Source organism: Panthera leo, chromosome B1, assembly GCF_018350215.1.
Source record: "Panthera leo isolate Ple1 chromosome B1, P.leo_Ple1_pat1.1, whole genome shotgun sequence".
NCBI lineage: Eukaryota > Metazoa > Chordata > Mammalia > Carnivora > Felidae > Panthera > Panthera leo.
The window spans coordinates 173,775,723-173,801,368 of NC_056682.1; the positions used below are offsets into that span (position 1 = coordinate 173,775,723).

The following is a 25,646-nucleotide window of genomic DNA, read 5'->3' on the forward strand; positions in this document are numbered from 1 at the left end:
ATATTTCACAGAGTCTTTATCCATTCATTAATGGACACTTGTGGTGACTGTATATCTTGGCTGCTATAAATAATGCTGCAATAAAATACAGGGATACATGTAACTTTCTGAATTAGTGTTTTTGTTTTCTTTGGCTAACTACCCAGTGGGATTACTGGATTATATGGTTCTTCTACTGCTACATATCTTCTGCCCATTTTTAATGTTTATTTATTTTTGATAGGGTAAAAGCAGGACAGGGGCAGAGAGAGGGGGACACAGGATATGAAGTGGGTTCTGTGCTTACAGCAGTAAGCCTGATGTGGGGCTCAAACTCATGAACCACAAGGTCATGACCTGAGCTGAAGTCGGCTGCTCAACCAACTAGGCCACCCAGGTGCCCCTCTTCTGCCCATTTTTAAATCCTATTGCTTTTTGCTATTTTTTTAAAAATCTTCATATATTTTGGATATTAATGCTTTATCAGATATATGCATATACCTTCTCCCAGTGGGTTGCCTACTTTGTTGATGGTTTCCTTTGCTGTGCAAAACCTTATTTCGGTGTAGTCCCAATAGTTTATTTTTGCTTTTGTTTCCCTTGCCTGGGGCACATATCTAGGAAAATGTTGCTAAGCTGATATCCAAGAAATTACTGCCTATGTTTTTGTTGTTGTTGTTGTTTTGTTTTTTAATAGGAGTTTTAGGGTTCCAGGTCTCACATTTAGTTCTTTAATCCATTTTGATTTTTTGCATATGGTGTAAAGAAAGTGGTCCAGTTTTCTGGACACCGTTTTTTGAAAAGACTATCTTTTCCCCATCGTATATTCTTGGCTCCTATGTCATAGATTAATTGACCATATAAGAGTGGGTTTATTTTTGGGCTCCCTACTCTGTTCCATTTATTTATGTGTCTATTTTTGTCTGGGTATTGTATTTAGAAGAGCTGTTATTTATGGGTTCCTTTTCCTGTTAGGAGGAGAGGCTGATCACGTCAGTCGCAGTATTTGAAATGGGTACAACTAGGTTGTAGGTTTAGTTGGATTCAGTTGACTTTGAATTCAAATGTGTCAGTGGCAAGACTTGAATATTCATATTAGGTTTCAGTGGACTTTGTTTTTCTAAACAGTAAGAGATTGTGGAAGAAGACCACTCTGCTTTTCCATCCCAGCTTTCCATTATTCCATGTTGCCCACTGAGCAGCACATGTCCCATGGAGAAAACTGTGGATACTTTTGGCCCTCCTCCAAATGTAATGCCAGCTCAACAAGAAAGGACTTTTCTCTCCGGACATGGAACTTGTCTAATCATCGATGTCTTCAAGGCTCTACTATCTCTGTAAAAGCAGGATATTTATAATTTTTTAAGTGGTTGAAATCCCACTTGGAAACATAAGTCCTTTGGACTATAGTTTCCAATGAACACTTTTTCTTACCAGTTAAGTTATACAGAGGTTGACTGCTCTCCTGTTCTCTCTTCTGTCCATAATTCTTCTTAATGTGAAACTGTGCTTAAACTATATATATTAGCAAAAATGAACTAAAGGAATCTCTTGGATTCTACAAACAAGATAACTAGCTTCCTTTTCAATAATAATTTTCAGTGTTTGCTCATTCTATCATTACTTGGGTGATAACCAGGTAATTTATTGGAACCCAACTGGAACCTATTTTAGAGCTACGGTAACTAGTTGGTTTCAACTGGACAAGCTTAATTTTATAAAAATGTCTTTAAAAATTTGTTTTTTCTAGAGGGAGTATGCAATTCAGGGTGAGGAGCAGAGGAGTGGGGGAGAGAGAACAGATCTCAAGCAGGCTCCTTGCTCAGCGCAGAGCCCCACACGGGGCTCAATCCCATGACCCTGGGATCATGACCTGAGCCGAAACCAAAATCAGACGTTCAACCAACTGAGCCACCCAGGTGCCCCTATAAAATAAGACTTTGTGTTGAAAATCTAAGGCTTCAGATTAAGTTTTAATTTTTTTAGGGAAGGACATAAAAAAAAATCTAGATTGATTAAATGGTTTTCCAGCTCAGATCAATGACTATTTTTCTATTTTTCATATGTTTTGGCTAGTAAACCTATACCTATAAATGTGAGAACTAAATCATACACAACCCCTGCATATTTTTTTAAAGTACAAGCTGAGACTAAGCACTTGTATTCTTTTTTCATGTTTCTATTTAATTTAGTATACCTAAAACGGTAAATCAATCATATACTGGAATGTGGATAAAATGAAATATTTTGCAAAGCTAAAATGTTGTGCGAACACATCTTTCAAATTCAGTGATTTCAGAACTCTCACTGTATAGTTTTCCTTCACTGAAAATTATTAAAAAACCAAAACGATCCCAAATCTGAAGCATCATGGCAGCTGGAGGAGAGTGGGGGCAGGTGACAAGGAACGGATCTGTGTGCTGTAGGCTCCATTCAGTAGTGTCCCTCTGTGATGTGCAAATATGGAAAGGTTTCATTTTTACCGGTAACAACTATGGACCTTGCTGTCTCATCTTTATTCTTCTGCCTAGTGGAAAAACTTTAAATTGCTCAATAATGATCGATTTCTTGGTCCAACCCTTTCTTTCTGTTTTCGTATTTCTGTTTTGAAATTTAGCCCAGTTGAAAATGTCTATTTCCGAGCTTCCTTCTTCCCACTTTGTGCATAGTCTCAAGTGCAGCTGCCAGGAGCCGTCTGTGGTCGGCAAGAGTGCTCTCTGCAAGTACCACTGGTGCCAGTGACGGTAGTGTGTGTGTGTGTGTGTGTGTGTGTGTGTGTGTGTAGGGGTGGGTGGGGTGGGGTGGAAGATGGGTGTGGCATCCACTTACGCTCAGGTCAGAATGATGGCAGTAGTTCCGTTCTTTTGGAATGCTTCTCTATCCAATGCTGACAGATTATGTCTGTTTACGTCTGGTACCCCAGTGAGGATGCTATATGGACTATGGCTCCCTGAGACTTCTGGAAATTGACAAAGCACGCCGCATTCTCTTTGTCCCGACTCTTAAGATACGGGGAATGGCCCTCTGAATGTGAAGTCATGGAATCACCTCTTACCTCAGTCCGTGGTAACTGGAGCTGCCTGTATTGGCTGCACAGGCCTGGCTCGAATCCCCTAGGGTAGCCTGCCAATGCCTCTCCCTCAGTAAATCTCCACATCACCCACTCTGGACTGAGGGAACGTAGCAAGACGCTGTCTGCATCTCCCACGGCTCTGACACCCTTGGCGGAAGCTCTTCTAATCCTATAAGGAAGCTTCTCAAACTCCCAGTTCCTCAAGCCAACAGTTGCTTTAATCAACTTTGGCCAAGACATAGGCCTTCACCTAAGGTCCAGGGTCAATGCTGAAATGTCACAAGCAATTCTTTTGGGGTACTCCAAATTTGGAAGGATGACAATAACAAAATGCTTCCTCTCCATAAACACGCATCACGAAGAGGCCACGGATACGGGAACTCTGCTCAAGGGCATCCCCGCTCCCCCTTCATAAGAGGTTTTTCTGGACTAAGTGGGTGGGACAGGTTGTGGGGAAGATTCTGCTAAGCTTCCCACACTTGGTGGGGGCTGAGGCAACTCTCTGAAGATGAGGACTCTGGACTCCGGTGTAAGCTGTCTTCCTGTAAACAGTGCGGTCCTGGTCAACACCCCTCCTTGGGAGCAGGTCAAGGTCTAAGTAAATTCCAGCAAATTCCTATCCAGCAAATGAATATATACTCTACGTTTTACAACGTTTGTTAAGAATGAACTCAAAACCCCTATAACATTTGACTCTATTATCTGACGGTGTGAATCGAGTCTTAGTGCTTTTCTACATTTAGACTATCATCACCATTTTCAAAGGGAAAAATGTCCAGTATCGCATAAATGTCCATTACGGGTAAAAGCGTTTTATTCTCACTTGAAAATAAATCCCACTTTAATAATAACTAATGGTTGTGCATCCCTTTATCAAGAACTATCACATTTGGTTCCTACAACAAACCTTTGATATTTGTTCTATGTTTGCTGTAGCTCACGGTTATTTCCCCATTTTATGGATGTGGTAATCAAAGCAGGGTGAGGTTAGTTAATGGCTCTGTCAGAACCAGGGCTCTAACTCAGGTTGCGAAATACAAAGTGTGGCTTTTTCCCCACTGCGTGTGCTTTCCTACAAGAAAATGATGTATTCTCAGTATGACAGGTCTCCTGAGTGGATCCTCTGAGAAACTGGACACGTGTGTAGGCACCTGATGCCATCCCATCCTGTGATCAAACATGTGCACAGACAGGTGTGGAGGATTAGCCTTCTTGACTGTACGACCTCAGGCCATATCCCAAAGGACCGCTTTTGGGAAAGGATGCTGGAAAGAGCCAAGCACATAGAACGTTTAGGTCCAAGTTCCCTTTGGGTCTCAGTTCCCTGGGTACTTAAAATGAGCTTTGTTTGGTTGCGGAATTTATCTGCATCTAACATAAGGCTAGTATTTGTGAAGCCTTTGAAAAGACACAAACTTTGTCATTCAGCAATAGCGAATTTTCCTGCCAAAGACTTCAGCACTAGGGGGAATAATATGCCATGGGCTGCAAGCCACAGGGGTCATGATGACTTCTAGAAGTAACGCAAGGAAGCATTGGGCAAGGAAACTGGAGCTCAAAGGCGACACATGCACGCCTGCTGTTACCATAGTTACAACAAGAAAGGCCATAAGAGACGTACTGTATTTCTTATAAGCAGGGAGAGAAGTCTTGCCTGGTTTAGGATCACTGGGGTGAGTAATCCTGGCTGTATCCACAGGGTTTCATCCTGGTTCCCCTGAGTTTCAACATGGAACAGGAGAAGGGGTAAATCATTTGTTTACATTCAATGAAGCTGTTCTTATGTTCTCTCATTTAACCTTTATTCTCAGAACCTGCTGAAGCTGGCAGTCTTTATTCACTCCCCTACCAGCAAATTGTGAGACTTAATGGCCGTGGCTAATTTTAGTAGTTTGGGTATGATGCTCTACAGGGAGACAAAAAAGGGGGGGGGGGCGTGTGGAGAATGTCCCTCTCATTCCTGACTTTTCTGAGGCTGAATCAGGACAGCATAACAACTGTGATTCCCCAGGGCGGACCTCCCCAGTTGGGCTTTCCAAGCATCACGGAACCTGGTCTAACTTGTCTTCCACTGAGTCTCCTGTACAGCACCCCTACTTCTCCTTTGATGACAACTTTCTTAACGATGCACTCATTGCAGTCTGGGCCGGATGATTTCATCTTTAGACAGTTTTGAGAGGTAACAGCGATACAACACTTACTGCGGATTCCGGATATGAGACACTACAAAGTGCTCTGGAATGTCATTTCATCCTCAGAGGGACCCCAGGAGACAGAGAACTATTATCATCATCATCTCCATTTCACAGATAAAGAAACTGAGGCTGAGGGTAGTAAAGAAACTCCTCCACTGTCAGGCAGCTATGAAATGTCAGAGCCCAGGGATATGCGACCCCCCCCAAACCAGTGAGTGCTGTATCTTCCAACTTCTTCACCTGGAGCTGAAGCCTGTCGTCTTGTTCCTTCCAGCTGCCGGTCCTAATTTTGTCCTCTGAAGACCCATGGAAAAGGTCTTAATTCCTCTTTCCCTACTAAATCTTCAGATATCTTACATGGCTTTCAGGACTGTCTTGTTCTGTTCAGACCACAGGACACTGTTGTTAGATGTCCACTCTTCAACCCCTTAAGTCATGTATTTTCGTTTGGCTTCCTGCATTAGTGCTCTAAGGGGGCTCCCCGCTCTGCCCTCTATGCTACACCTGGCAGCCGTGGTGGGCCTTAAGAGAGGTTAGGTCCCTTCAGTCTTCTCAAAATACTCTGTGGCTTCTCAGGTCATTGGAAGCAAAATCTCTGCAGCCAACTTCAAGATGAGCAAGCCCAAGATCATCCTGTCCTCCCCCCTCTTGCTCATACTGTTCCCTGAACATTCCAAGCATGGTCCCAACTCCTTTCCCTGGAACACTCTGCTCTGGAAATATACCTGGTTCTTTCCCGTCCTTCCTCCTATCTCCCCTCACAGGCGCTACCCACACCTTAGCAGTAAGGCCTATCTCCAACCACTCTACCGAAAATAACAAATCTCTCCCCTCATGGGTCTTCCCTCTTCTCCTTCCTTTTTGTATTCTTTTCCATAGCACTTATTATTTTCCTTATTTTCTTCTTTTTGCCTACCCTCTCCCTTTGGGCCCACTTAAGAACATTAAGCTCTCGAAAGGGCAAGGAGTTTTTTGGGTTTTTTGTCTGATTTATTTATTTTGGCAATTTATTCTTTATTTGTATGTGCCCAATAATTATTAAAACTTTTGAAAGTGGTTAGTTTTATCAGTCTTCTGTGAACACCCAGTGTTCATCCCAATAAGTGTCTTCCTTAATGCCCCTTCCTATTTAGCCCATCCCTATACCCACAACCCCTCCAGCAACCCTTAGTTTGTGCTCTATAGTTAAGAGTCTCCTCTATTTTGTCCCCCTCTCTGTTTTTATATTGTTTTTGCTTAAGGGCAGGGAGTTTTACCTTCTTAGTTCAAAACTAAGGTTAAATCATAAGTGGCAGACAAAATAACCATTTCACATGGGTCAACCCACCATATCCCCAGCACTAAGGCAAGGCCTGGCACAGAAGCATTAAGTAGTTGGCAAATAAGTAAATAATTTATATACTGATACTAAAAATGCTGCAGAACCTTTATGCACTTTATTATCCTCAGGAAGAACTTCACTATCGCGTGGCTGGATATCTGATATCATCTCTGTCTTCCTAACCCTTTGTGGAACTGAATATAAATAGAAATGCAAATAAATATTAAAAACTCTTGCTGACACACTAACTCTAGGCTTTTAACTGTATGATATTTTCTTCGAAGCATTCACTAGTTTCAGATTCATCTATCAGCCTCAACATCTCTGTGTTGAGAGGGGTAACTTCCATATCAATTGCTAAAATCTGTCTGGATTCAGGATAAGCTAATTCTTAAGCTAAATTAAGGCAGTGATTTGACACAATCACCTGCCAGAGAGTGACCCACATATCATACTACCACTGTGTGCACATAGAAGAATACGTATTCTTTGGAAAATATGTCTCACTTGAAAAACCTGTGCATTTGTAGCCTTTAATGAGCATCTAGCTGAAAATCACTCTGAAGAATTTTTTCCTCCCATAGGGCATCACTTTCTATTGGTGGATTTGACGTCCTACATTGGTTTACTTTAACAAATGTTTGTCAGTGTGTTAAAAAAACAAAAAACAAAAAACAACCTGCCAACAATTCCGGTGTCAAGAAAGGGAGACACTGATGTAATACATTATACCCTGTAAGGAAAATCGGGCTACTTACTGTACACGGACACAGTAATCCTTACTGCTAATCACAAGGTGTGGGGGAAACTGCTGTCAGACCCAAGTCACCCCTTCGATTACCACTGCGAATTATTCACCGTGAATTTGCAGTGCTGCTTATGGAGAAGCTGAAGGTTTTGTTCTCACACATTTAGGGCAAGGAGACAGTTTATAGTTTTTCAATACGTAGAGAAAAGCCAGGATTTGTTCCTCATTCAAAATAACTAAGATCCCTTAAGAATCACAAACCAACAACAATTCTCACAGTCATCTACAATTTAATATAAAGCATTAGTGTTTTTATACCCACAACAAAACATGGACCTGCGGAAGTTTTCAAACACTCCTCCAGCTGCTTCATGCGTGTCTTCTGGAGCTCGGGGCTGTCCCACTCGTCCTCATCGATGCCCCAGTAGAGATCTATGACCTGGGAACCAATGGACGAGGCAACATTAGTTTACCTGCAGGAAAACTTAATTTACCTTATTCTTACTTTCAGTGTTAAGCTAACGTGACTTTTAACTTTTCTCTTTGCAGCACGTTTTCCCTTAAGAGGGAAAATTATATTTAAGATCCATTCAAACAGATATACTGTTTTACCCCATGATAGGTGTGCACACTGTAATGTCTTTTGTTCTTTATTATACTGTTGACATAGGCCCAGAGAAGAATGAAATGTTAACTGTCAGCAGAGGTTTTGTGGAACCAACTTTTCCTTATATTGAAATGGTAACAGGAGTTCAAAAACATGTCTGGAAGCAACTGGGATATGGCAACCACATTATTTGAGACAATTAAACAATAGTGTATAATGGTGCTGTGCATCTTAATATGAGAAGGGAAAACCATAATGGGCATTAATATATACTGACCTAGAGGGAAACATCTACATTTCTTAACAGGTGTTTTTAGGTTTTATGTATTTATTTTTATCATGCTTTATCCCACGGGAATACATATTTTGTTTATGTCTGTTTCATCTGAGAGCAGTTTGGCTTTCATCAATATATGTCTGAGAAACATGTATTGGAAACAATGAAAGGCGGTATGCCTTAATGAGAAGTGAGGATAATAGGATCCTCTATTTCCTTACTTCAAAGAGTATGAGGGAAGATGCTGAGAGTCTGTGAAAACTTCCGCAAGCACACTCTTTGAAAAATCTATGAAGAGCATTATGGGTTTCCTTCCCTTTACTCAACTGATGTTCTGCATACATAAGGTAAATGTTTCCAATTGTGGCTTTGAAGATTTCCTTTTTCTTGTTTCCCACAAGCAGAAAAAGAACCTCCCCTCCTTACTGGCTGTTCGTATGGCATTCACGGAGATGCAGGCACAGAGCGTGTGTCCTCCATGGTGCCCCAAGTGGACCTCAAGGGCTCGCGTACCTCCCGTCTCCTGGCCATGGCCCTGCATGGGTGTGTCTGCACCAGTTCTTTGTCTATGTGCATATGAGTTTTTAGATGGCTGACAAAGATATAACAACTTCTTAAAAAATATCCTTATGTTTTATGATAAACGATGAATATCATATATTTTGGGGGTTCTTCCCTTTAATCTACCTTACAAAGTTTAATCACAGTATTAAGGAAGGAGTCATCTGAGATGGTAACTTCGGTGTCCCGTATGAGAGCCTATAACTTTGGCTATTTAAAATTAAATATAAATTAAAATTAATTCAGTCTGAATACTCAATAGCCACATGTGGCTACTGACTCTCATGTTGGAAAGCACAGATACAGACTACTTCACCATAACAGAAACTTTAATTTGGCATAACTGTAAGTTACTGAGATTATTAGAAAAAGACATTTTTGGCCATCTACCAATAACTTGTCAAACGCACAGATCTGCAATGTGAATGCTGACACTTAGTTGTACCACGCACAGATTAACAGTCATTCAGAGAGCCTGCTTTCCATCCTTTTGGCTGACACTGTTTGGACATATGTGAGGAAAGGTCTGATTTAGAACAAATGAATAGAAAAAGAAATGGTAAATATAAAGGTTGATATAACAAATGCTATCAATATATACCTGCTCTCCTCTCCTCTTTAAATGACATAAAATTATATAAAATATAATTGGATATGTAACCTATATAAAAACAGTCCAAAAAGGGAATAGAGTTATAAAGAAGTATGCTAGCTCAATGAAATTAAGTTGGTATAAATCATACATAGTTTCTGAGAAGATGGGTCTTAAAATAACTATGAGTAACAAATATAGTGAAAAAAATTATTAAAGAAAATATTAAACCAATAGAGAAAATCAGTGAAACCAAAAGTTTGTTCTCTGAACACAGTGGAACAAAACTTTAGCTGCATTAAAAAAAATACTCAAAATTACCAAAATCACAAGTGAAAGAGAGGCATTAGTACTGACCTTATAGAAATAGAAAAAGGATTATTAGAGGATACGATGAACAACCATATGCCAATGAATTAGATTACTTAAATGGACAAATACCTAGAGAGACAAATCACACAGACTCAAGACAAAACAAAATATGAACAGAAATGTGAAAAGAGATTAAGTAGGAATTTGAAAGAAAAGCATAGGTTCAGATGGATGCACTGTTGTGAACTCTATCAATTCTTCACAGTCTTCCAAAAATTAGAAGAGAGAACACTTCCCAACTTATTCTATGAGACCAGTGTGACCCTTGTACTAAAGGCAGACAAACATATAAGAAAATGACAGAGCAGTATCTCATGAATATAAAATAAAAGGAGAAGATTCTAGAATACTCAAATATATTCAAGAACACTTGAAAACCTAATCCGGCAGCATGTAAAAAGTATTACACAACACAACTAGGTGGTATTTATCCCAGGAATGCAAAGTTGGCTGAGCACCAGTAAATTAACTAAGGTGATGCACTTTATACCAATAGAATAAAGGGAAAAAATCAAATGATCAATCTTAACAGATACAGAAAAAACATTTGACAAAACCTAACACCCCATTATGATAAAACACACAAAAAACTAGGAATAGAAATTAACTACCTTAACCCGAATAAAGGGCATATAATAATAGCATACTTAATAATTAGGAACAAGGGAAGGATATCCATTCTCACCACTTCTATTCAACACTTTCCTGGATGTTCCAGTCAGGGCAATTAGGCAAGAAAAAGAAATAAAACGCATCCAGATAGGAAAGGAAGAAGTAGATCTATCTTTATTCATAGATAACACGATCTTATATATTAAAATCCTAAGAAAACCACTAAAAGTGTTGGAACCATTGAGTTGAGCAAGGTTGTAGGATACAAGATCAACGTACAAAAACCAAATGTACTTCTGTACACCAGCAATGAGCAAACAGAACAGCAACAGAAAGAATAAAAAACTTGGGATAGATTTAACAAAAGAAATGTAAAATTTACACTCTCAAAATTATAAAACACTACTGAAAGAAATGAAAGATGATCTGAACAAACTGGAAGACACCCCAAGTAAATGAACTGGGAGACTTAAGATGGCAATACTCCCCAAATTAATATTTAGACTCACAGCAATCACTATAAAACCCAAGCTGGCTTACCTACAGAAGTTGACATGTTGATCCTAAAACCCAGAATATTCAAGAGCTATTAGCAATTTAGCTATGCAAGAGCTATTTAGCTATTCCAGAATAGCTAAAACAACTTGTAAAGGAAGAACAAAGTTAGAGGATTCTCACTTCCAGATTCAAACTTACTACAAAGGTGCAATAATTAAGACAGTGTGATACTGGCATAAGGATATTCAATGGAATAAAATAAATCCTCACACTTCTGGTCAACAGATTTCAACATGGGTGCCAAAATAATCCAATGAGGAATGTATGATATTTTCAACAAAAGGTACTGGGACAACTGGAGATCCACATACAAAAGAATGAAGTTTGACACCCTACCTCACATCATATACAACAATTAACTTGAAAAAGATCACAGACATTAGTTTTAGAATTAAAACTAGTTTTATAGAAAACACAGGAGTATATTTTTGTGAACTGGGATTTGACAATGCTTTCTTAGAGATGATAGCAAAGTACAAGTAACCAAAGAAAAAAGGTGAGAAGTTGGACTTCCTCAAAATCAAAGTTTTGTGCTTCAAAAGATGCTGTCAAGAAAGTAAAAAGAGGGGCACTTGGGTCTCTCAGTGAAGTGTCCAACTCTTGATATGGGCTCAGGTCGTGATCTTGCAGTTGTGGGATCGAGCCCTGTGTGGGGCTCCACTCAGCATGCAGCCTGCTTGGGATTCTCTCTCCCTCTCTCTCTCTCTCTGTCCTCCCCTGCTCGTGTGCACTTTCTCTCTCTCTCTCTCTCTCTCTCAAAATTAAACATTAAAAAAAGAGAAAGAGGACCCTTTATGATAATGGAATTGCAGTTAGAATACATAAGGAACTCCTACAGCTCCATCAATGACAAGCTGATCGAAAATGGACGAAAGATCTGAGTAGACGTTTCTTCACAGAATTTATAGATTGTCAATAAGCACATGAAAAGATACTCAACATCATCAGTCATCAGGGAAACACAAATCAAAACCACAATGAGATAACGCCTCACACCCACTAGGGTGGCTGCCATTAAAAAGACTGATAATAACAAGTGTTAATGAAAATGTGGAGCAGTGTCCTACGTTGCTAGTGGGAATACAAAATGGTGCCACCACTTTGGAAAAGAGCCTGGCAGTTCCTCAAACAGTTACACAGAGTTACCACACGATCGAGCAGTTCTCCCGGAGAAATGAAAACATACGTCCACACAAAAACTAATATTCGTAGCAACATTATTCATAATAGCTAAAGCGTGGAAACAGTCCAAATGTCCATCAAGCGATCAATGGGGAAATATAATGTGGTATATCTGTAAATGGAATATTATTTGGCAATAAAAAGTAGTGAAGTACTGATGCTACAACATGGATGAGACCTGAAAACATTATTCTAAGTAAAAAGTCACAAAGGAATCCGCTGTATGATTCCATGTATATGAAATGTCTAGCACATGCAAATCTACAGAGACAAACAACAGTTTAATGGTTGGCTAGAGCAGGGAGGGAGGGGAACAGGCCAATTTGAGAGTGACAGCTAAAGGGCACAGGACTTCTGTTTGAGGTGATGACAAGGTTCTAAAATCATAATGCTTACACAACTTTGACTATACTAAAAAGTACTGAATCACACACTTTAAGGGGGACGATTCTGTGGTTGTCATCTCAACGACACTCTGTGCATCCATTTAGTACTGTGATTTTCTACAGGTCTTCCGTCCCCTACTCACAGCAGAACTGAGTGCAACAACAGATGTTTAAATCAAGCGCCTACGATTTTAAGAGTCAACAATGAAATCTAAATAAACATATGTGGAACAAATGACCAGGGTATGAGTCAAAACAAGGATTTCACTTGTATTTTCAAATAGAAGCCTAAGGGACGCATGATTTATCTGCCACCAATGGAAGTCTTTTGTAATAAGTTTTGCACCTGTTACTTTCTTCAAGTTTGGCCACCATGGCCCTCATCCAGGGCTGTCTAATGCCACGTCTCCTTACTTTGGTCACTTTGTTTAAATGTTCTCCTGCTTCCAGCTTTTCTCCCTTACGTTATTCTTTCTCAAACGTCTTTATGGGCAGAAAATGATGAAAAAAGATAAAATCAAGCAACCATGAAGGCAGAGAGGAAATAAAGGAAACATCCAACTTATGCAACACAAAACACCATTTTAGGCAGGCAAATCTGCTGTCTATTCGCATGATCAATAGCTGGCAAAAAGTGGTTGGAATCCAAAGTGCCCAACAAGACAAGATTTATTATATACTTACAAAAATTAGTTTAGCTTTTAGCCTAATGCCCAAGCACTGCAGACACTGAATCTAATTTACTATTTATTGGAATACTAACTTGTTGACAGCACATTTTATGTGCCTTTACTTATTTCATCATGAAATATAAACACTCAGGAAAGTAATTTGATTTTATCTTTTTGTACTTAAAGCCATCTAACTTGCTTTAAAATATTCCTAGGAAAGCTAATTTATCATGATTATAATGTGCTGAATTGGTCTGAAAACAAAAAGCCAGCAAATAAAGGCCCTAACAAATTTGGCCACTCGAATCAGACATAACCATTTAAATACCAAGACTGCCCAGCAAACACAAAGCAGCCTGTAAGAAACCAAACATAACCTTATGATTTACCAGAAAAAAGGTCAAATTGGCATTTACCATGGCTTCACACTATCATTTCTTCAGAAACAACCTTTGAGTTGAAATATTTTCCAAAATAGGTTCCTTCTCAATTTTCCCATGCTATCATATGATGCTACCTGAATGCAAGACAAAAGTGTAACTACAGAGACAGTACGGCCGATTTTGGTTTCGAATAGACACAGTACTGAAACGAAGGCTGTTTCTCAAAGTTATTATAATGGGAGGCTACCTGTTCATGCCAACGATTCTGCCACTGCCCAGGGCATTTCCTCTGCAGGAATTATCTTACTTTGTATTGAAAAAACCTCTTGTCACTCTATTGTTAGATTTGTTTTTATTAAAAATGGTATATTCCCAGCCTTACTGGCCTTTACATTGTAAGACATGGCTTTGAAAAGGCCTTAAGCTCTTTCAAAAAAATCAGACCTATTCTTAAAGGGATTAAAATCTGCCACCACTAAAAATATTCAAAAGAACACACAGCAGGTCAGAAAGTTTTGAACAAGGGCAACGTTATGGTCATATGGACATAACTTCCAAGGTCAATACAGCACTCGTTTGATTTTGATTTAGTTGTGTCTTGTTACTAGAATGTTCACCTTGCAGGAGAATGTAAACAGGGAGGAGTCTTAAACCTCAGACTAGGTTCGCCAGAAACTGGGGAGGTACGGTTTACAGGTATGGTAATTCTCGCCCTGGTTAGAATGACTTCCCTAAGATGCATAGGATATAAGAAAAACAACCCTCTTCAGCTCCGCATCATCCACGGCCACCCTTTTACTAGAACTATAGCAAATCTTGACTTTAGGTTACCTCGCAATTATTCTCTTGGTCGTGACATATAGGACAAAGATATATGGGGACATGACTAAGATGGGACTTTTCTGGGAGAGTCAAGTGCTAAATCAAGTCCAGGGAGGACTGGCTGAGACAAGTGGTCATACACAATCACCAGAAGGCTCCAAGAGTATGACGTAGGGTGATGCCTCAGCCAAAGCCTCATGAGGATGACGAACTGCTCATACCTGAGGCCTCTATGTCTTGGAGATTTAGCCTCTGGACAGCCCTAACAATTATGATGTGATAGTGAAGAAAACTAAACCATGGAGTAAGGCAGCACCTTGGACTTTTCAGGCCTAATAAACGTGGAGGCAGAGGGAAGGGAGCAGTTGTTGTTGGAGGCAGAAAAAAGAACCACAAGCTAGAAGCCAGTGTCCATGGAGTAGAAGCTGGAGAAGCCCACTCCATGAAGGAACAGCAGCTAGGCAGCAACCAGGGACCGGCTTCCTTTGGTGGCAGGTCCACAGAGCAGGTGCCCGAGTGAAAGACCCAAAGTTGGCTCTGTTCTCGTCGCTGGGATTTCAGCAAGCACCGCATCGGAGTGAACCTGTGCCTGTCTTGCTACTCCGACTCCCTGCATTACCTTCATCCTTGCTCCTTCTAATCTATTCACGACATGGCGGGCAGAGGGAGCTTTTTAGAATGCAGATCTGATCACCAGAACTAAGATTTCCTCCTACTCTACCAGATACTACACAGAGTAACTTATTTACTCCTTAAACTTATGAGACAGACAAGAATATTGTCTCTCTTCTGTAAATGAAAAAGCTGAGGCAGAGAGAAGTAACCTGTGCAAAGCCCCGGAGGTCGCAAGTATGGAGGTGGGATTTGAACCTGGGCTGTTTACTTTATGTACTTCCCATGCTTCCTATCAGCCTGAAGATCGGATCTAGAATCCCTGACTTGCTCTATGAGATCCTCCATGATCTAGTCCCTACCCAACTCCCTACCCTCATTTCATATCATGTTCCCCCCTCACTGTTCATGTTCTAGCTACGTATATGCCCTTCACACGTGTTTGTACAAGTGTATAAATATATATTGAAATGTACACATTTACATAGATGTTTATATTTACATACCTGTACCTAGCCATACACATTTTTGTGAACATGTGAACATAAGAGGCTTTTTGGTGCAATGATTGAAGAGCATGGACACTGGGGCCAAACTGCCTTGGGTCAAATCTGACTCTGCGGTTTACTAGCTATGAGATCTCTAGCAGTTATTTACTTCTGTATTTCTAAGCGTCCCCAGGCAATAAAATGGAGAAGATGGAATTTACCGGCTAGGCTCACAGCAATGATTAAACACGTTAAAGTACACACAGCACTCAGGGTAAGTGCCTGGTAGGCAGTGAGTACAGCATAATGTTCAAGTTCTTTTCCAAACTTGCCTATGCAAATATGTTTTTTCTGCCTGAACTTTTCTTCTTTTCAACGTGGGCATCTGCATCTACCCATCCTTCAGGATTCAGCTTAGACATCAGTTCCTCAGCAGCCATCCTGAGGCCTCAAAGTTTGAGGAAGCCTCCCACTGCGCACGCCCAGAGCACCCTGTGTTCCCTTTGCAGCCAGCATCACTCTGGTCACCACCGTTCACGACTCCACGGAGGCAGGGACTAGGTTCGTTTTCAATACTGTGGTATCTGCTGCACCCACAACTCTGCCTCGTGCAGAGCAAGAGCTCAGTCAATGTCTGTGAATAAATACATGAGGCCCATGGGACCAATGACCTAAATCTGCCCTGAGGACTTGAGGGTGAGACATTAGTGAGGAAGTCTGGACTTGAAGGTTAAATGTACAGGAGGCTGTTCTTCGGAGAAGAGGGACTTCTAGATAGAAGCTCCCCAAAGACAGAAATGTGACAGCCTGTCCATAAAGAGATGATGAGGTCACAGCATAATTAACTGTGGGAGCCAAAAGAAAATACAGATCAAGTAGAAGAAACAAGAAAACTGAGCTGAAGTTACTTTTTCGATGGTTTACAACTAATTATTGACAAATCAGATCTCTTAAATAAGAGTGCTCTTTCTACGGCGCAGTCTTGTTAAAAGGTCTCCTCTCTCTACTATAAGAAATAAAAAATGAGGATAGGAAGAAATAGGTGCCTTGTGTTAAGAATCTGAGAAAGGCTTCACGGTGATTGTACCCAACTGGGACACGTAAATGTCACCTGCAAATGAGGATCTCTCATTCTGCTTACTGGAGGACTAATCTTGGGTGATTTTCAGCGTTGGGGTAATCAGCCAGCCACAATTTAGCAGAATTAAATGTTCAGCAAAGTATATAGCTCCTCCAGTAAATTCTGGAGCTCCCCACAGTGCCACTGCTCTATATTTAGGAGAAATATTAGGCAGAAGATTGTCTGTGCACACCAGGTAAAGGAGGAACAAGAATACTGTCTTGGGAGGTCAGGCAGGAGAATTCCAGAAGAGCCGCTCCGTGCTGCAGAAATGGTGAGCCAACACTTACAATCACACTAGAACAATGAAGGTCAATTATGACATACTGCTTTCCTTCTCTTTCTCATCTCTATTAATCTTCCTTCCCTCTTGTAACCAATGGGCTCATGGATGGGAGAAAGATGATGTCACACACTTATAATACTTCTACGGAATATCAAGTTGGTAAGACCTGTCCAGGCACTGATGGGCAGAACTGAAATGTGAAGTGAGCTAGACAAATTGAAGTGCTTGCCTGCGTGAAACAACCTGTGATTCCATAAGAGGATATACATTTCACTTAAGAAGCACGCATTTGATTAACAGGAAATGGAAAAGTCCATCGGTTGACAATGTGGAGAAAAAACCAAGGGCATCACAACACAGCCTGTCAATTATAAAGCCAATGATGTATTCTGGCAACTCAGGAGGCAAAGACATTTTGAGATTTGTGAGCAGGCAGACGGCTGCAAGGAAAAAAATCAGCATAGAGCAGGAGGCTGGGCTCGACAGAGCAGGAGGGCTGTGGCGGAGGAAGAGTGGGTGGGGGCAACCGCGGATCGACCTTCAGTGTGAGACCAAGCGATTGTTCAACTTGGTAATCGTTAGCAAGGTGAAGGTAGTGTAAGACACATGGAATTTCACTCAACCTACAACTCAGATACATACAGACAGCGCAGCTTCCTAATTCTAAGACCAGTTTGTGCCTCCTGTCCAAGTCTCCACCCGCTGGCTAGCACGAGACCGTGAACTTTCAGCTTTATCCAATTTAAACCTTAGTGTAAACTGATGTTTTCCAGGACTCTGTTAGGTGCTTATTCTCTCTTGGATCAAAATGCCGAGTTTCTCAAAAGACATGGCTTCCCTGTTCCCCTGCTTCTTTTCCCTAAGATGATATCCAGGTGACCTCATATCCTGAAGGGAAAACATGAGAGTGCTTGGGCGTGGCCCCCAGGTGATGCCCACTGGCTGCTGGCATCGTGTCACCCAGGGACTGGTCTTTCCCTCTCAGCTGGGTCAGAGCCTCGTGTTGCTCTCCAGCCAAGCCAGGCCAGCTTCCCCTGCTGTGGATGAGCTGCCCCAAGCCATGGGCCCATGCTCCGTCCAGTTTCTTCACCACGGCCTTTTGTGCGGCCACCTCTTCCGGTCGTGGAGACTAGCACTGGCTCTTAACTCAGAATATACGACACACGATAACTGAGAGCAGCCTGGGAAAGTTAAGCCTAGTCGTCACTTGCTGCCACGGCCATGATGTGGCCAAGCCCAGGTCTGTTTGCAGGGTTGGGGTAGGGTCGGGGAAGGGTGGTTACTATCTGGCCATCCCTTTCCAGAGTCCCAAGTAGAGAGCACAGGCAAGGTGCCCTTAGTACTACCTATTTTCCCACTCATTTTCACTTATCTAACCCATGGCCCCTTCTCTGAAGCAGAACTCAGAGGAAGGAAAGGAAAGGTATACGTGCTGACTCTGCCTTTCTCTCTCCTTCTATCACTTTCCAGGAGGCTATAGGGGGAGGGTTCTGGTTCTGCCTTATGGACAAACTCGGCCCTTTTCTCTACACTTTAGACCTCCAGGCTCAGAGTCCTACAGTACTGGTCGATGTGCTAAAGGATTAAACGAATTTAGCAAAATCTTCTCTCAAGCCAACAGCCTGACCTTTAAGGTTCTGGTCTTTCTTGTATGCGGCACAGTATTTCCTAACCATTCTTCCCGTTTGTATTCCTTCTGTACCAGACATTGAGCACCTCTCAGACAGATAGATGCCTCTGGTCAGAAGTCTCCTGCTGTACTTAGGCAAAAGAAAATGCACATAAATCATTTCATTACACCGGGTTCTTAATCAGGAGAGGAGACTTAAAAAGGCGAGAGGCAGTAACAAATGAACATTGGCGGAGTGCCTTCCACGTGCCAGGGGCTTCGTGTCATCTCGTGCCTTCGCAAAACAATCTGGGAAGATAAACACTACCCCCCATTCATTTTACAGAACGGTCAACTAATGTCAAAGAAATCAAGCAATTTGTTCAGACTCACAGAACTGGTAATTTGCAGACCCAGCATTTGAATCCTAGTCTTTCTAACAGAAAAATTCATGCTGTTTCTACTACACTCCATAAATGACATAATTCACTGTATTTTACTGAATCCAAAACATCAGGAGTTGTAGGCTGCTCCAATACTGTATGTTCCACTAAAAACAGAAATGCACTGCCAATTACATCAGGATGTGCTATTTGTAAGATGAATTCTGATTTCTGAGAAGTAAAAACGTGAAAAAAAATCTTACAATGAATTAAATCTGATAAATACTGTTTAAGGAAGATGATCTGAGCAGCTGTGGACAGTCTGGACCAGAAGACAAAATGTCCAGTGCTGGGAGAGAATTGGAAAATGCCATAGTCATTCAGCATCTAAGAAACAGAAGGCTGAATAAAGACAGAGCCTTGTGAAATGGGAAGACAAAGGTGAATTTCTAAGAAATGCTGTGGCAGGTGAATCAACAAGAATAGGGGCAGTTTGTAGATTATAAAAGGTGAAGAATGTGCTGGAAGCTAAGATCTTGAAGTTTTGAAGACTAGAAAACAATAGCAATTGAGAAACTGGACAAAAGGAGAGGGATGGCTTCCATTTCACATATATTAACATTCCAAAAATAGAGACTTATCTTCATGTAACTCTGGAGGGAAGAGAGCCAGATATGAGGACATGGGGATCACTCAGAGGCACCAGCTTAGGGGGAAGACAGCACTCTTACTGGGGGTCTAAGGATTAAAAACACCCGGGGTGTACTGGATGTTAAAGGTGAAGAAAAGGAACAGGTTTATGAACATTGGGGAATAAGATGAAGTGAGATAAATACTAGATGCCACTGAAGAAGCTGGCTATCAGTTTTTTTTCTTTTTTTAATTTTATTTTTGACAAGCATGCACACAAGTGGGGGAGGGGCAGAGAGAGAGGGGAACAGAGAATCTGAAGCAGGCTCTGTGCTGACAACAGAGACCCCGAGGCAGGGCTTGAACTCGTAAACAGTGAGATCCTGGCCTGAGCCTAAGTCGGATGCTTAACTGACCGAGCCACCCAGGAGAGAAGATATTCTTCAGGAAGGATACCGAGTTGAGTGGCTGGACTCACACGAAAATCACTTTCAAAATGGAGGTGTCCTAAGTGCCCATGAGTCAAGCACCCCCTTTAGAGGTTCCTGCCTTAACCTGGCTTACTCCTAGTTCAGAGTAACAGTGGGCGCTGGGCGGGGCAGATTTATATATTCTTAGTGCATACTCCAAGAATGAATGAATGAATATCTTAGTTTAAATGAATAGATTAAGGAAACAGAGAAAAAAGCCTGACCAACAGGCATATATATAAGAGAGAGAGAGAGAGTTTTAAGGCCTTGTGTAAAACGTAACTGTATATTCTACCAATTTAATAAATATTTAACTCAACAGCCTACTATGTGCCAGACACATGACTCATCACTGGGATAAGATGAGTAAGACAATTCCAATCCTGAGAACTTGCAGACCTTAGAGACAGGTGATGAAAACTTGACCTCACCAGATGTCTCGTTCTCTCCGTCGCTCATTCTAGTCCATGCCGTGATCATTTCTTAACTTGCACTGTTCTCCTGCTTCTACCTTTTCCTGCACCCCTATTCCAGTCTCCTCACAGAGCTTGAGTGACTCTCTTACATGTCTTTTTTTTTTTTTAACATTAATTCATTTTTAAGAAATAGAGAGAGACAGAGAATGAGAAGGGGAGGGGCAGAGAGAGAGAGAGAGGGAGGGACAGAATTTGAAGCAGGCTCCAGGCTCTGAGCTGTCAGCACAGAGCCAAACGTGGGTCTCGAACGCATGAACTGTGAGATCATGAACTGAGCCGAAGTCGGACGCTTAACCACCTGAGCCACCCAGGCGCCCCTTGAATGACTCTCTTAAATGTAAATCCTGTAACGTCCTCCTTTCCCTTCTTAACCGTACAAAGTCCTTAATCTTGGCCCACAAGGTCCCATATGATCTGAACCTGATGTCCTCTCCCACAAGGGTCCTCAGACCCTTTTCCTTGTTGCCTATGCCTGGAATTCTCCTACCAGGGCATCTGTAAGACTTGCTCCTTCATTTTCTACAGACCTCTGTCCAAAGGTCTTATTAAGGAGTCCTTCTCTGACTACCTGGCATTCCCTAACCCCCTTATCCTGTCTTACTTTTCTTAAAAGCATTTACTCAAGAAAATGCATCCATAACCACTGGGATATATTGTTTATTGTCTGCCACCCCCAACAATACTGGAAGCTCCACAAGAAGAGGGTCTGATTGGTTTGTTTTTGTGTTCCCAGCACTTGGCTGGCATGTGTTCATTGGTTAACAAACACTTCTTGAACAAACTGGATGCACTGTTGAGTTATGCCTAGGATTATAGGGGAGCCAAGAGGAGGGTACATGGCATATCCCAGGAGGGGCCAGAGGATCAGAGAAAACTTCCTTAAGCAAGTAATGCTGGACTTAGACTTCATTCATTCATATGCTCAGAAAGGCATTCACTTGTTCAACACATTCCTACAGAGTTTTACTATGTGTCAGGCACTATTCTAGAACTCGGAGGGGAGCTGTCAAGAAGGCAGAGAAGTCCTTATTCTTGTGAAACTTACAATCTAGTGGGAGAGAGATAATAAGCAAGCCAATATGTGAAAAAAGGCAAATATCCAGTGTTGAGACATGCTATGCAAATAACTAAAATAGGGTGACATAAAAGAAGTCTCCTAGGTGCTCACTTTAGACTGGGTCGCTAGGGAAGAATCTCTAGGAAGTGGCATTTTTGTGGAGACCTGGAGAATAATAAGGAAACTCCCACGTGAAGATGAGGGGGGTGAACATGCTTACAGAGAAAGCGCAGCCAGGGCAAAACCCTGAAACGGGAACAGGCCTGAAGTATTCAAGGAACCACACGGAGGACACATAGCTACTGGGCGGTGGTGAGGAGAGGGGCATGACTTAAGATCTATAGGCATAGTCTTTAGAATGAGTAGGACTTAGGGGCACCTGGGGGCTCCGTCGGTTAAGTGTCCGACTCTGTCTCCGGTCTGATCTCACCGTTTGAGACCCGCATCGGGCTCTGTGCTGACCGCTCAGAGCTTGGCGCTCACTTCAGATTTTGTGTCTCCCTCTCTCTCTCTCTCTCTGCCCCTCCCCCACTCGCACTCTGTGTCTCCCTCTCTCAAAAATAAATATACATTAAACATTTTTTAATGTATATAACTGAATAAGTAGGACTTATTCAGGGAGGGAAGCAGGCTGCAGAGCACTGCAGGTGGAAAGGACAGCATAAACAAAGGCAAGGAAGCATAAAACAGATTGGTGCATATTTAAGTAAACCTAGGAAATTCACTTCTTTTGGGTTCAATGCACAGCCAATGATGAAATCCAGAGTAATATATAGAGAAGTTGTTTTTGTTTGTTTGTTTGTTTTCTTCACGAATCTTCCAGCATCATATTTTGTTGCACTTGAGGGAAGAAAACCATCTCACTAGAAAACATATCCTTAGGGAGATCTATAAACAACTTACTAGAAGAGACTATACTAAGAAGTATATTTTTAGAAGATTCAGGTATTATATATTTGAATTCCTGCTAAGCTCAGAAGGTGGGAAGCAAATGCGAACTAGCAAACTTTCGTTCCAAACACAGCCTCAGACACAGAAGTGGTCACCACCCCCGTGTTTCAGACACCGGACTAAAGGAGTCACAGTGGAAAGCCGGGCTTCAGTTCCAGCTCTTTTCTGCCCAGTGTGGTTTCCACTGCTTCCTGGCATCTCAAAGACTCGTTCAATGCACCTGACTCGTTCAATGATCCTTGCTGTCAATTTATTCTATGGACCCTGCCTTCTACAGTTTTCCTTTGGCTTTATTTCTCTTTTCCTGGGACTACTTATAATTTAGAAAAATATATTTTTCTTCGTTTTCCTCTCAGCTAATCTTAATACCATGTTGTATGCAGGCTGGTCTGTAGCTCAACAACTCCCTCCCTCTACTAAAAAAAAAAAAAAAAATAATGCAAATCCAAACAAACTCAAATATGGGATTAACGTGCTTGGCCACATCTTTTTCTCTATAGTAACTGAGTCCCCAAGGAGTGTCTAAGTCTTTGGGAATCTTGACAGATCAGAATTTTTGTAACAGTTGAGATCCTGTTATCAGTAGAACCAGATTCCCCAGGGAAGGCAGTGCTGAATTCACAACAAGGGATTTAATTTAGGCTCACAATTTATCTAGCAATTCGTGACTTGTGAGTAACTGTTCAATATGTGTGTCATAATGGCCTGTTGCTGACTTACAGTATGCACAGAGAATGGAGTCATTTTGAGACCAACTAATTTATCCATCAGATGAGAAAGCATCATTAAGTGTACCAAGATAAAATATTCAGGAGGAAATAAATGAAGGGTGAAGTTTTCTTCCACTAACAAAGATGCATTTTGCACTCTTATACCACAAACCTCTGGTACATTTTATTCCTCACTTAACAGTGGAAACATGTAGTTAAGATAGCACTGGAGAAATAAGATGTCCATTGTAAATGAGGTTGAAAAATTATCTGTTGCAGGAGGCATTTACTTTTTAAATTTCTGGATATTCAAGATACGCCCAATGTTTTCTAATACTTTTTATTAGGTGGCAAAATCCGTGGTATCTATAAATGCCAGGGTGTTCATGAACTTTAGCAATGACATGAAGAGTTACTGTCTCTTGAAAGGTTGATGTAATTTTTTTTTTTTAAATGGCAAATCCCTGAAATAGGAAAAAGGACATTCTACAATGTGAACAACAACTAAAAGGCAAGATAGAAGGCAAGGACTGGCCAGTTGCTCAAAACAAAACAAAACCGAACAAAGAAAACAACCACCTGTGAGAAAGCTGGTCCCAATTTTTAGATGTAAAACCTTTCCAGAGACCACAGCCTAAGACAGGTGCTCAGCAACCTTCACCTTTTTGAAAATAGAGGAGATTGCCAAGAGGCAAATAAACATGGTTACAGGGAAAAGGTGAGCCAATACCAGGCAGGGTCCAACAAACAGCATAAAAGTGCAAAGCATAAAAAATAACTAAATATTTTATTTCCATTTTCCACTGTTCTTTTTACCCATGCTTAAAGAAGTAAAATTTTTGGGGGGGGGGCGCTTAAAACTTGGTTTGTAACACCGAAGCTGTGACAATAAATAAACACAAACATTATTTAGCTAACATTATTAAAAATGAAATTAATGTCAGAGTTACCTGAAATTCTAATCCATAGTTTTCTCTGCAGAATTCTCTCAATTTAGGATACACATTTTCTCTTAGTGCCTGTCTTTCTGCTCCTGTGTCTGTGGTAGAAAAACAAACACATAGAGAGGGAGTTATGTCCACACATATGTATTTCTGGAAAAACAAGGTAAACTTACAATTAATATTAACATTAATATAACTAGATTGGGTGCCAACTGTGAAATGATGGGATATCTGACAAGCTGGGGAGCCCTGTTCCTAATAGGGGACGGGGAGTAGTGGCCCCTCTTCCAGACACGCACAGGAAGCCTGAGGAATGGATGGGAGTCTCACTGGTCAGTTCCGTGTATGTGACAGGGCTGGGAATTCATATTTGAGCCTTTATGCCCACGCGGACCCTCACATGAATCTCTTAAATAGCCAGATGTGCTGTCTTTGGAAGAGACAGAAGAAAAAATCATAGGGCTATTGGCTATGACGTGTTTTAGCCCCATTAAGTGTAAAAGTTACAAAATCACACACACACACACACACACACACACACACACACACACATTAATTTAGTTACCAATTTCCAAAAACATTCAATCTCTATCATCATGCCTATAGTACTTAGAACTAATTAGACTTTTACAAAATTCAGTACGGCATCCATGCAATCAACGCAACAGTGAGGAGGGACAAATTGTGGGAGCCAACATCCAAATTTGGTAGATTCCACTGGCCAATGGTTTAGCAGAGTAACGCCTGCCACCCTGGGCACAGGGACTGCCTGTTTATCAGAGAGGGGAATTGTGTCACATGTTCCACACCACGTAAAAACTTCAAAATCATGTTACAATTTACGTCATTAAAAAAAAAAAACATACAAGAAGAAACAGAGAACTTGAAACCGGAAGAACCACAGAATATGTATGTATTTAATGTCAAGTGTTTTGCACAGAAAGGGCTTTCCAAAGCCACCTGTGCTGGGTGATTATCTGCATCGATGATGACGCTGTAAAATGCTTACAGCAAAGACAGGCTGTTCCCTGCCCAACTAACTTCAGTGAAAGAGGAGAACAGAGATTTTAAAAATTAGGTTAATGTCTTATCTCATAAAAATTACCATTTGCCAAATGTACCTCAATCCCAGCCATAACTACAAAACATTTGCATACTGCATTTATAACTAAGAGCCAGTTTAAAAGACTTGCCTTATTATTCTCAAGTTCGTCTGTCCATGCAAATTCAACCATATGATGTGCTGACCTACTCTACTTTCCTACTATTCTCAAGACTATTTTGAGATGTAAATAACCAATCTCAAGAGTCTGAAATGCAGCTGGAGGCTGACAAAGTGACAGAAACCCGTATTTACAGGGAAACCAGAAACTCAATACAAGCCTTCTAAATCACCATATGGTCCAAATGGTCAGAGTCTTTTCTAACCGTAGATCCAGCATGGACCCTCAGTTTAAAGGGAAAGCTGGAGGACCGAGTGGTACATTTGAGCAGTGCCCTCGGGCTGTTAAGGCACTAGTGGAGGCAGTATGCTAAGCTTTTACAGGGTTTATATCATCTCAGGATCAGAG

The 25,646-nt window shown here is 41.2% G+C and overlaps 1 protein-coding gene across 1 annotated transcript in view; it reads right to left on the reverse strand.

The window, feature by feature from the left end:
- The window catches only part of NWD2 (NACHT and WD repeat domain containing 2), a 181,199-nt gene that overhangs the window by 81,469 nt on the left and 74,084 nt on the right, over positions 1-25,646 (reverse strand). Inside the window, exons 2-3 of the mRNA XM_042934043.1 lie at positions 24,082-24,170; positions 7,639-7,755 (exon numbers count right to left, since the gene is read on the reverse strand). Coding sequence (XP_042789977.1) covers positions 7,639-7,755; positions 24,082-24,170 — 206 coding nt within the window. The remainder of the gene's footprint in view (positions 1-7,638; positions 7,756-24,081; positions 24,171-25,646) is intronic.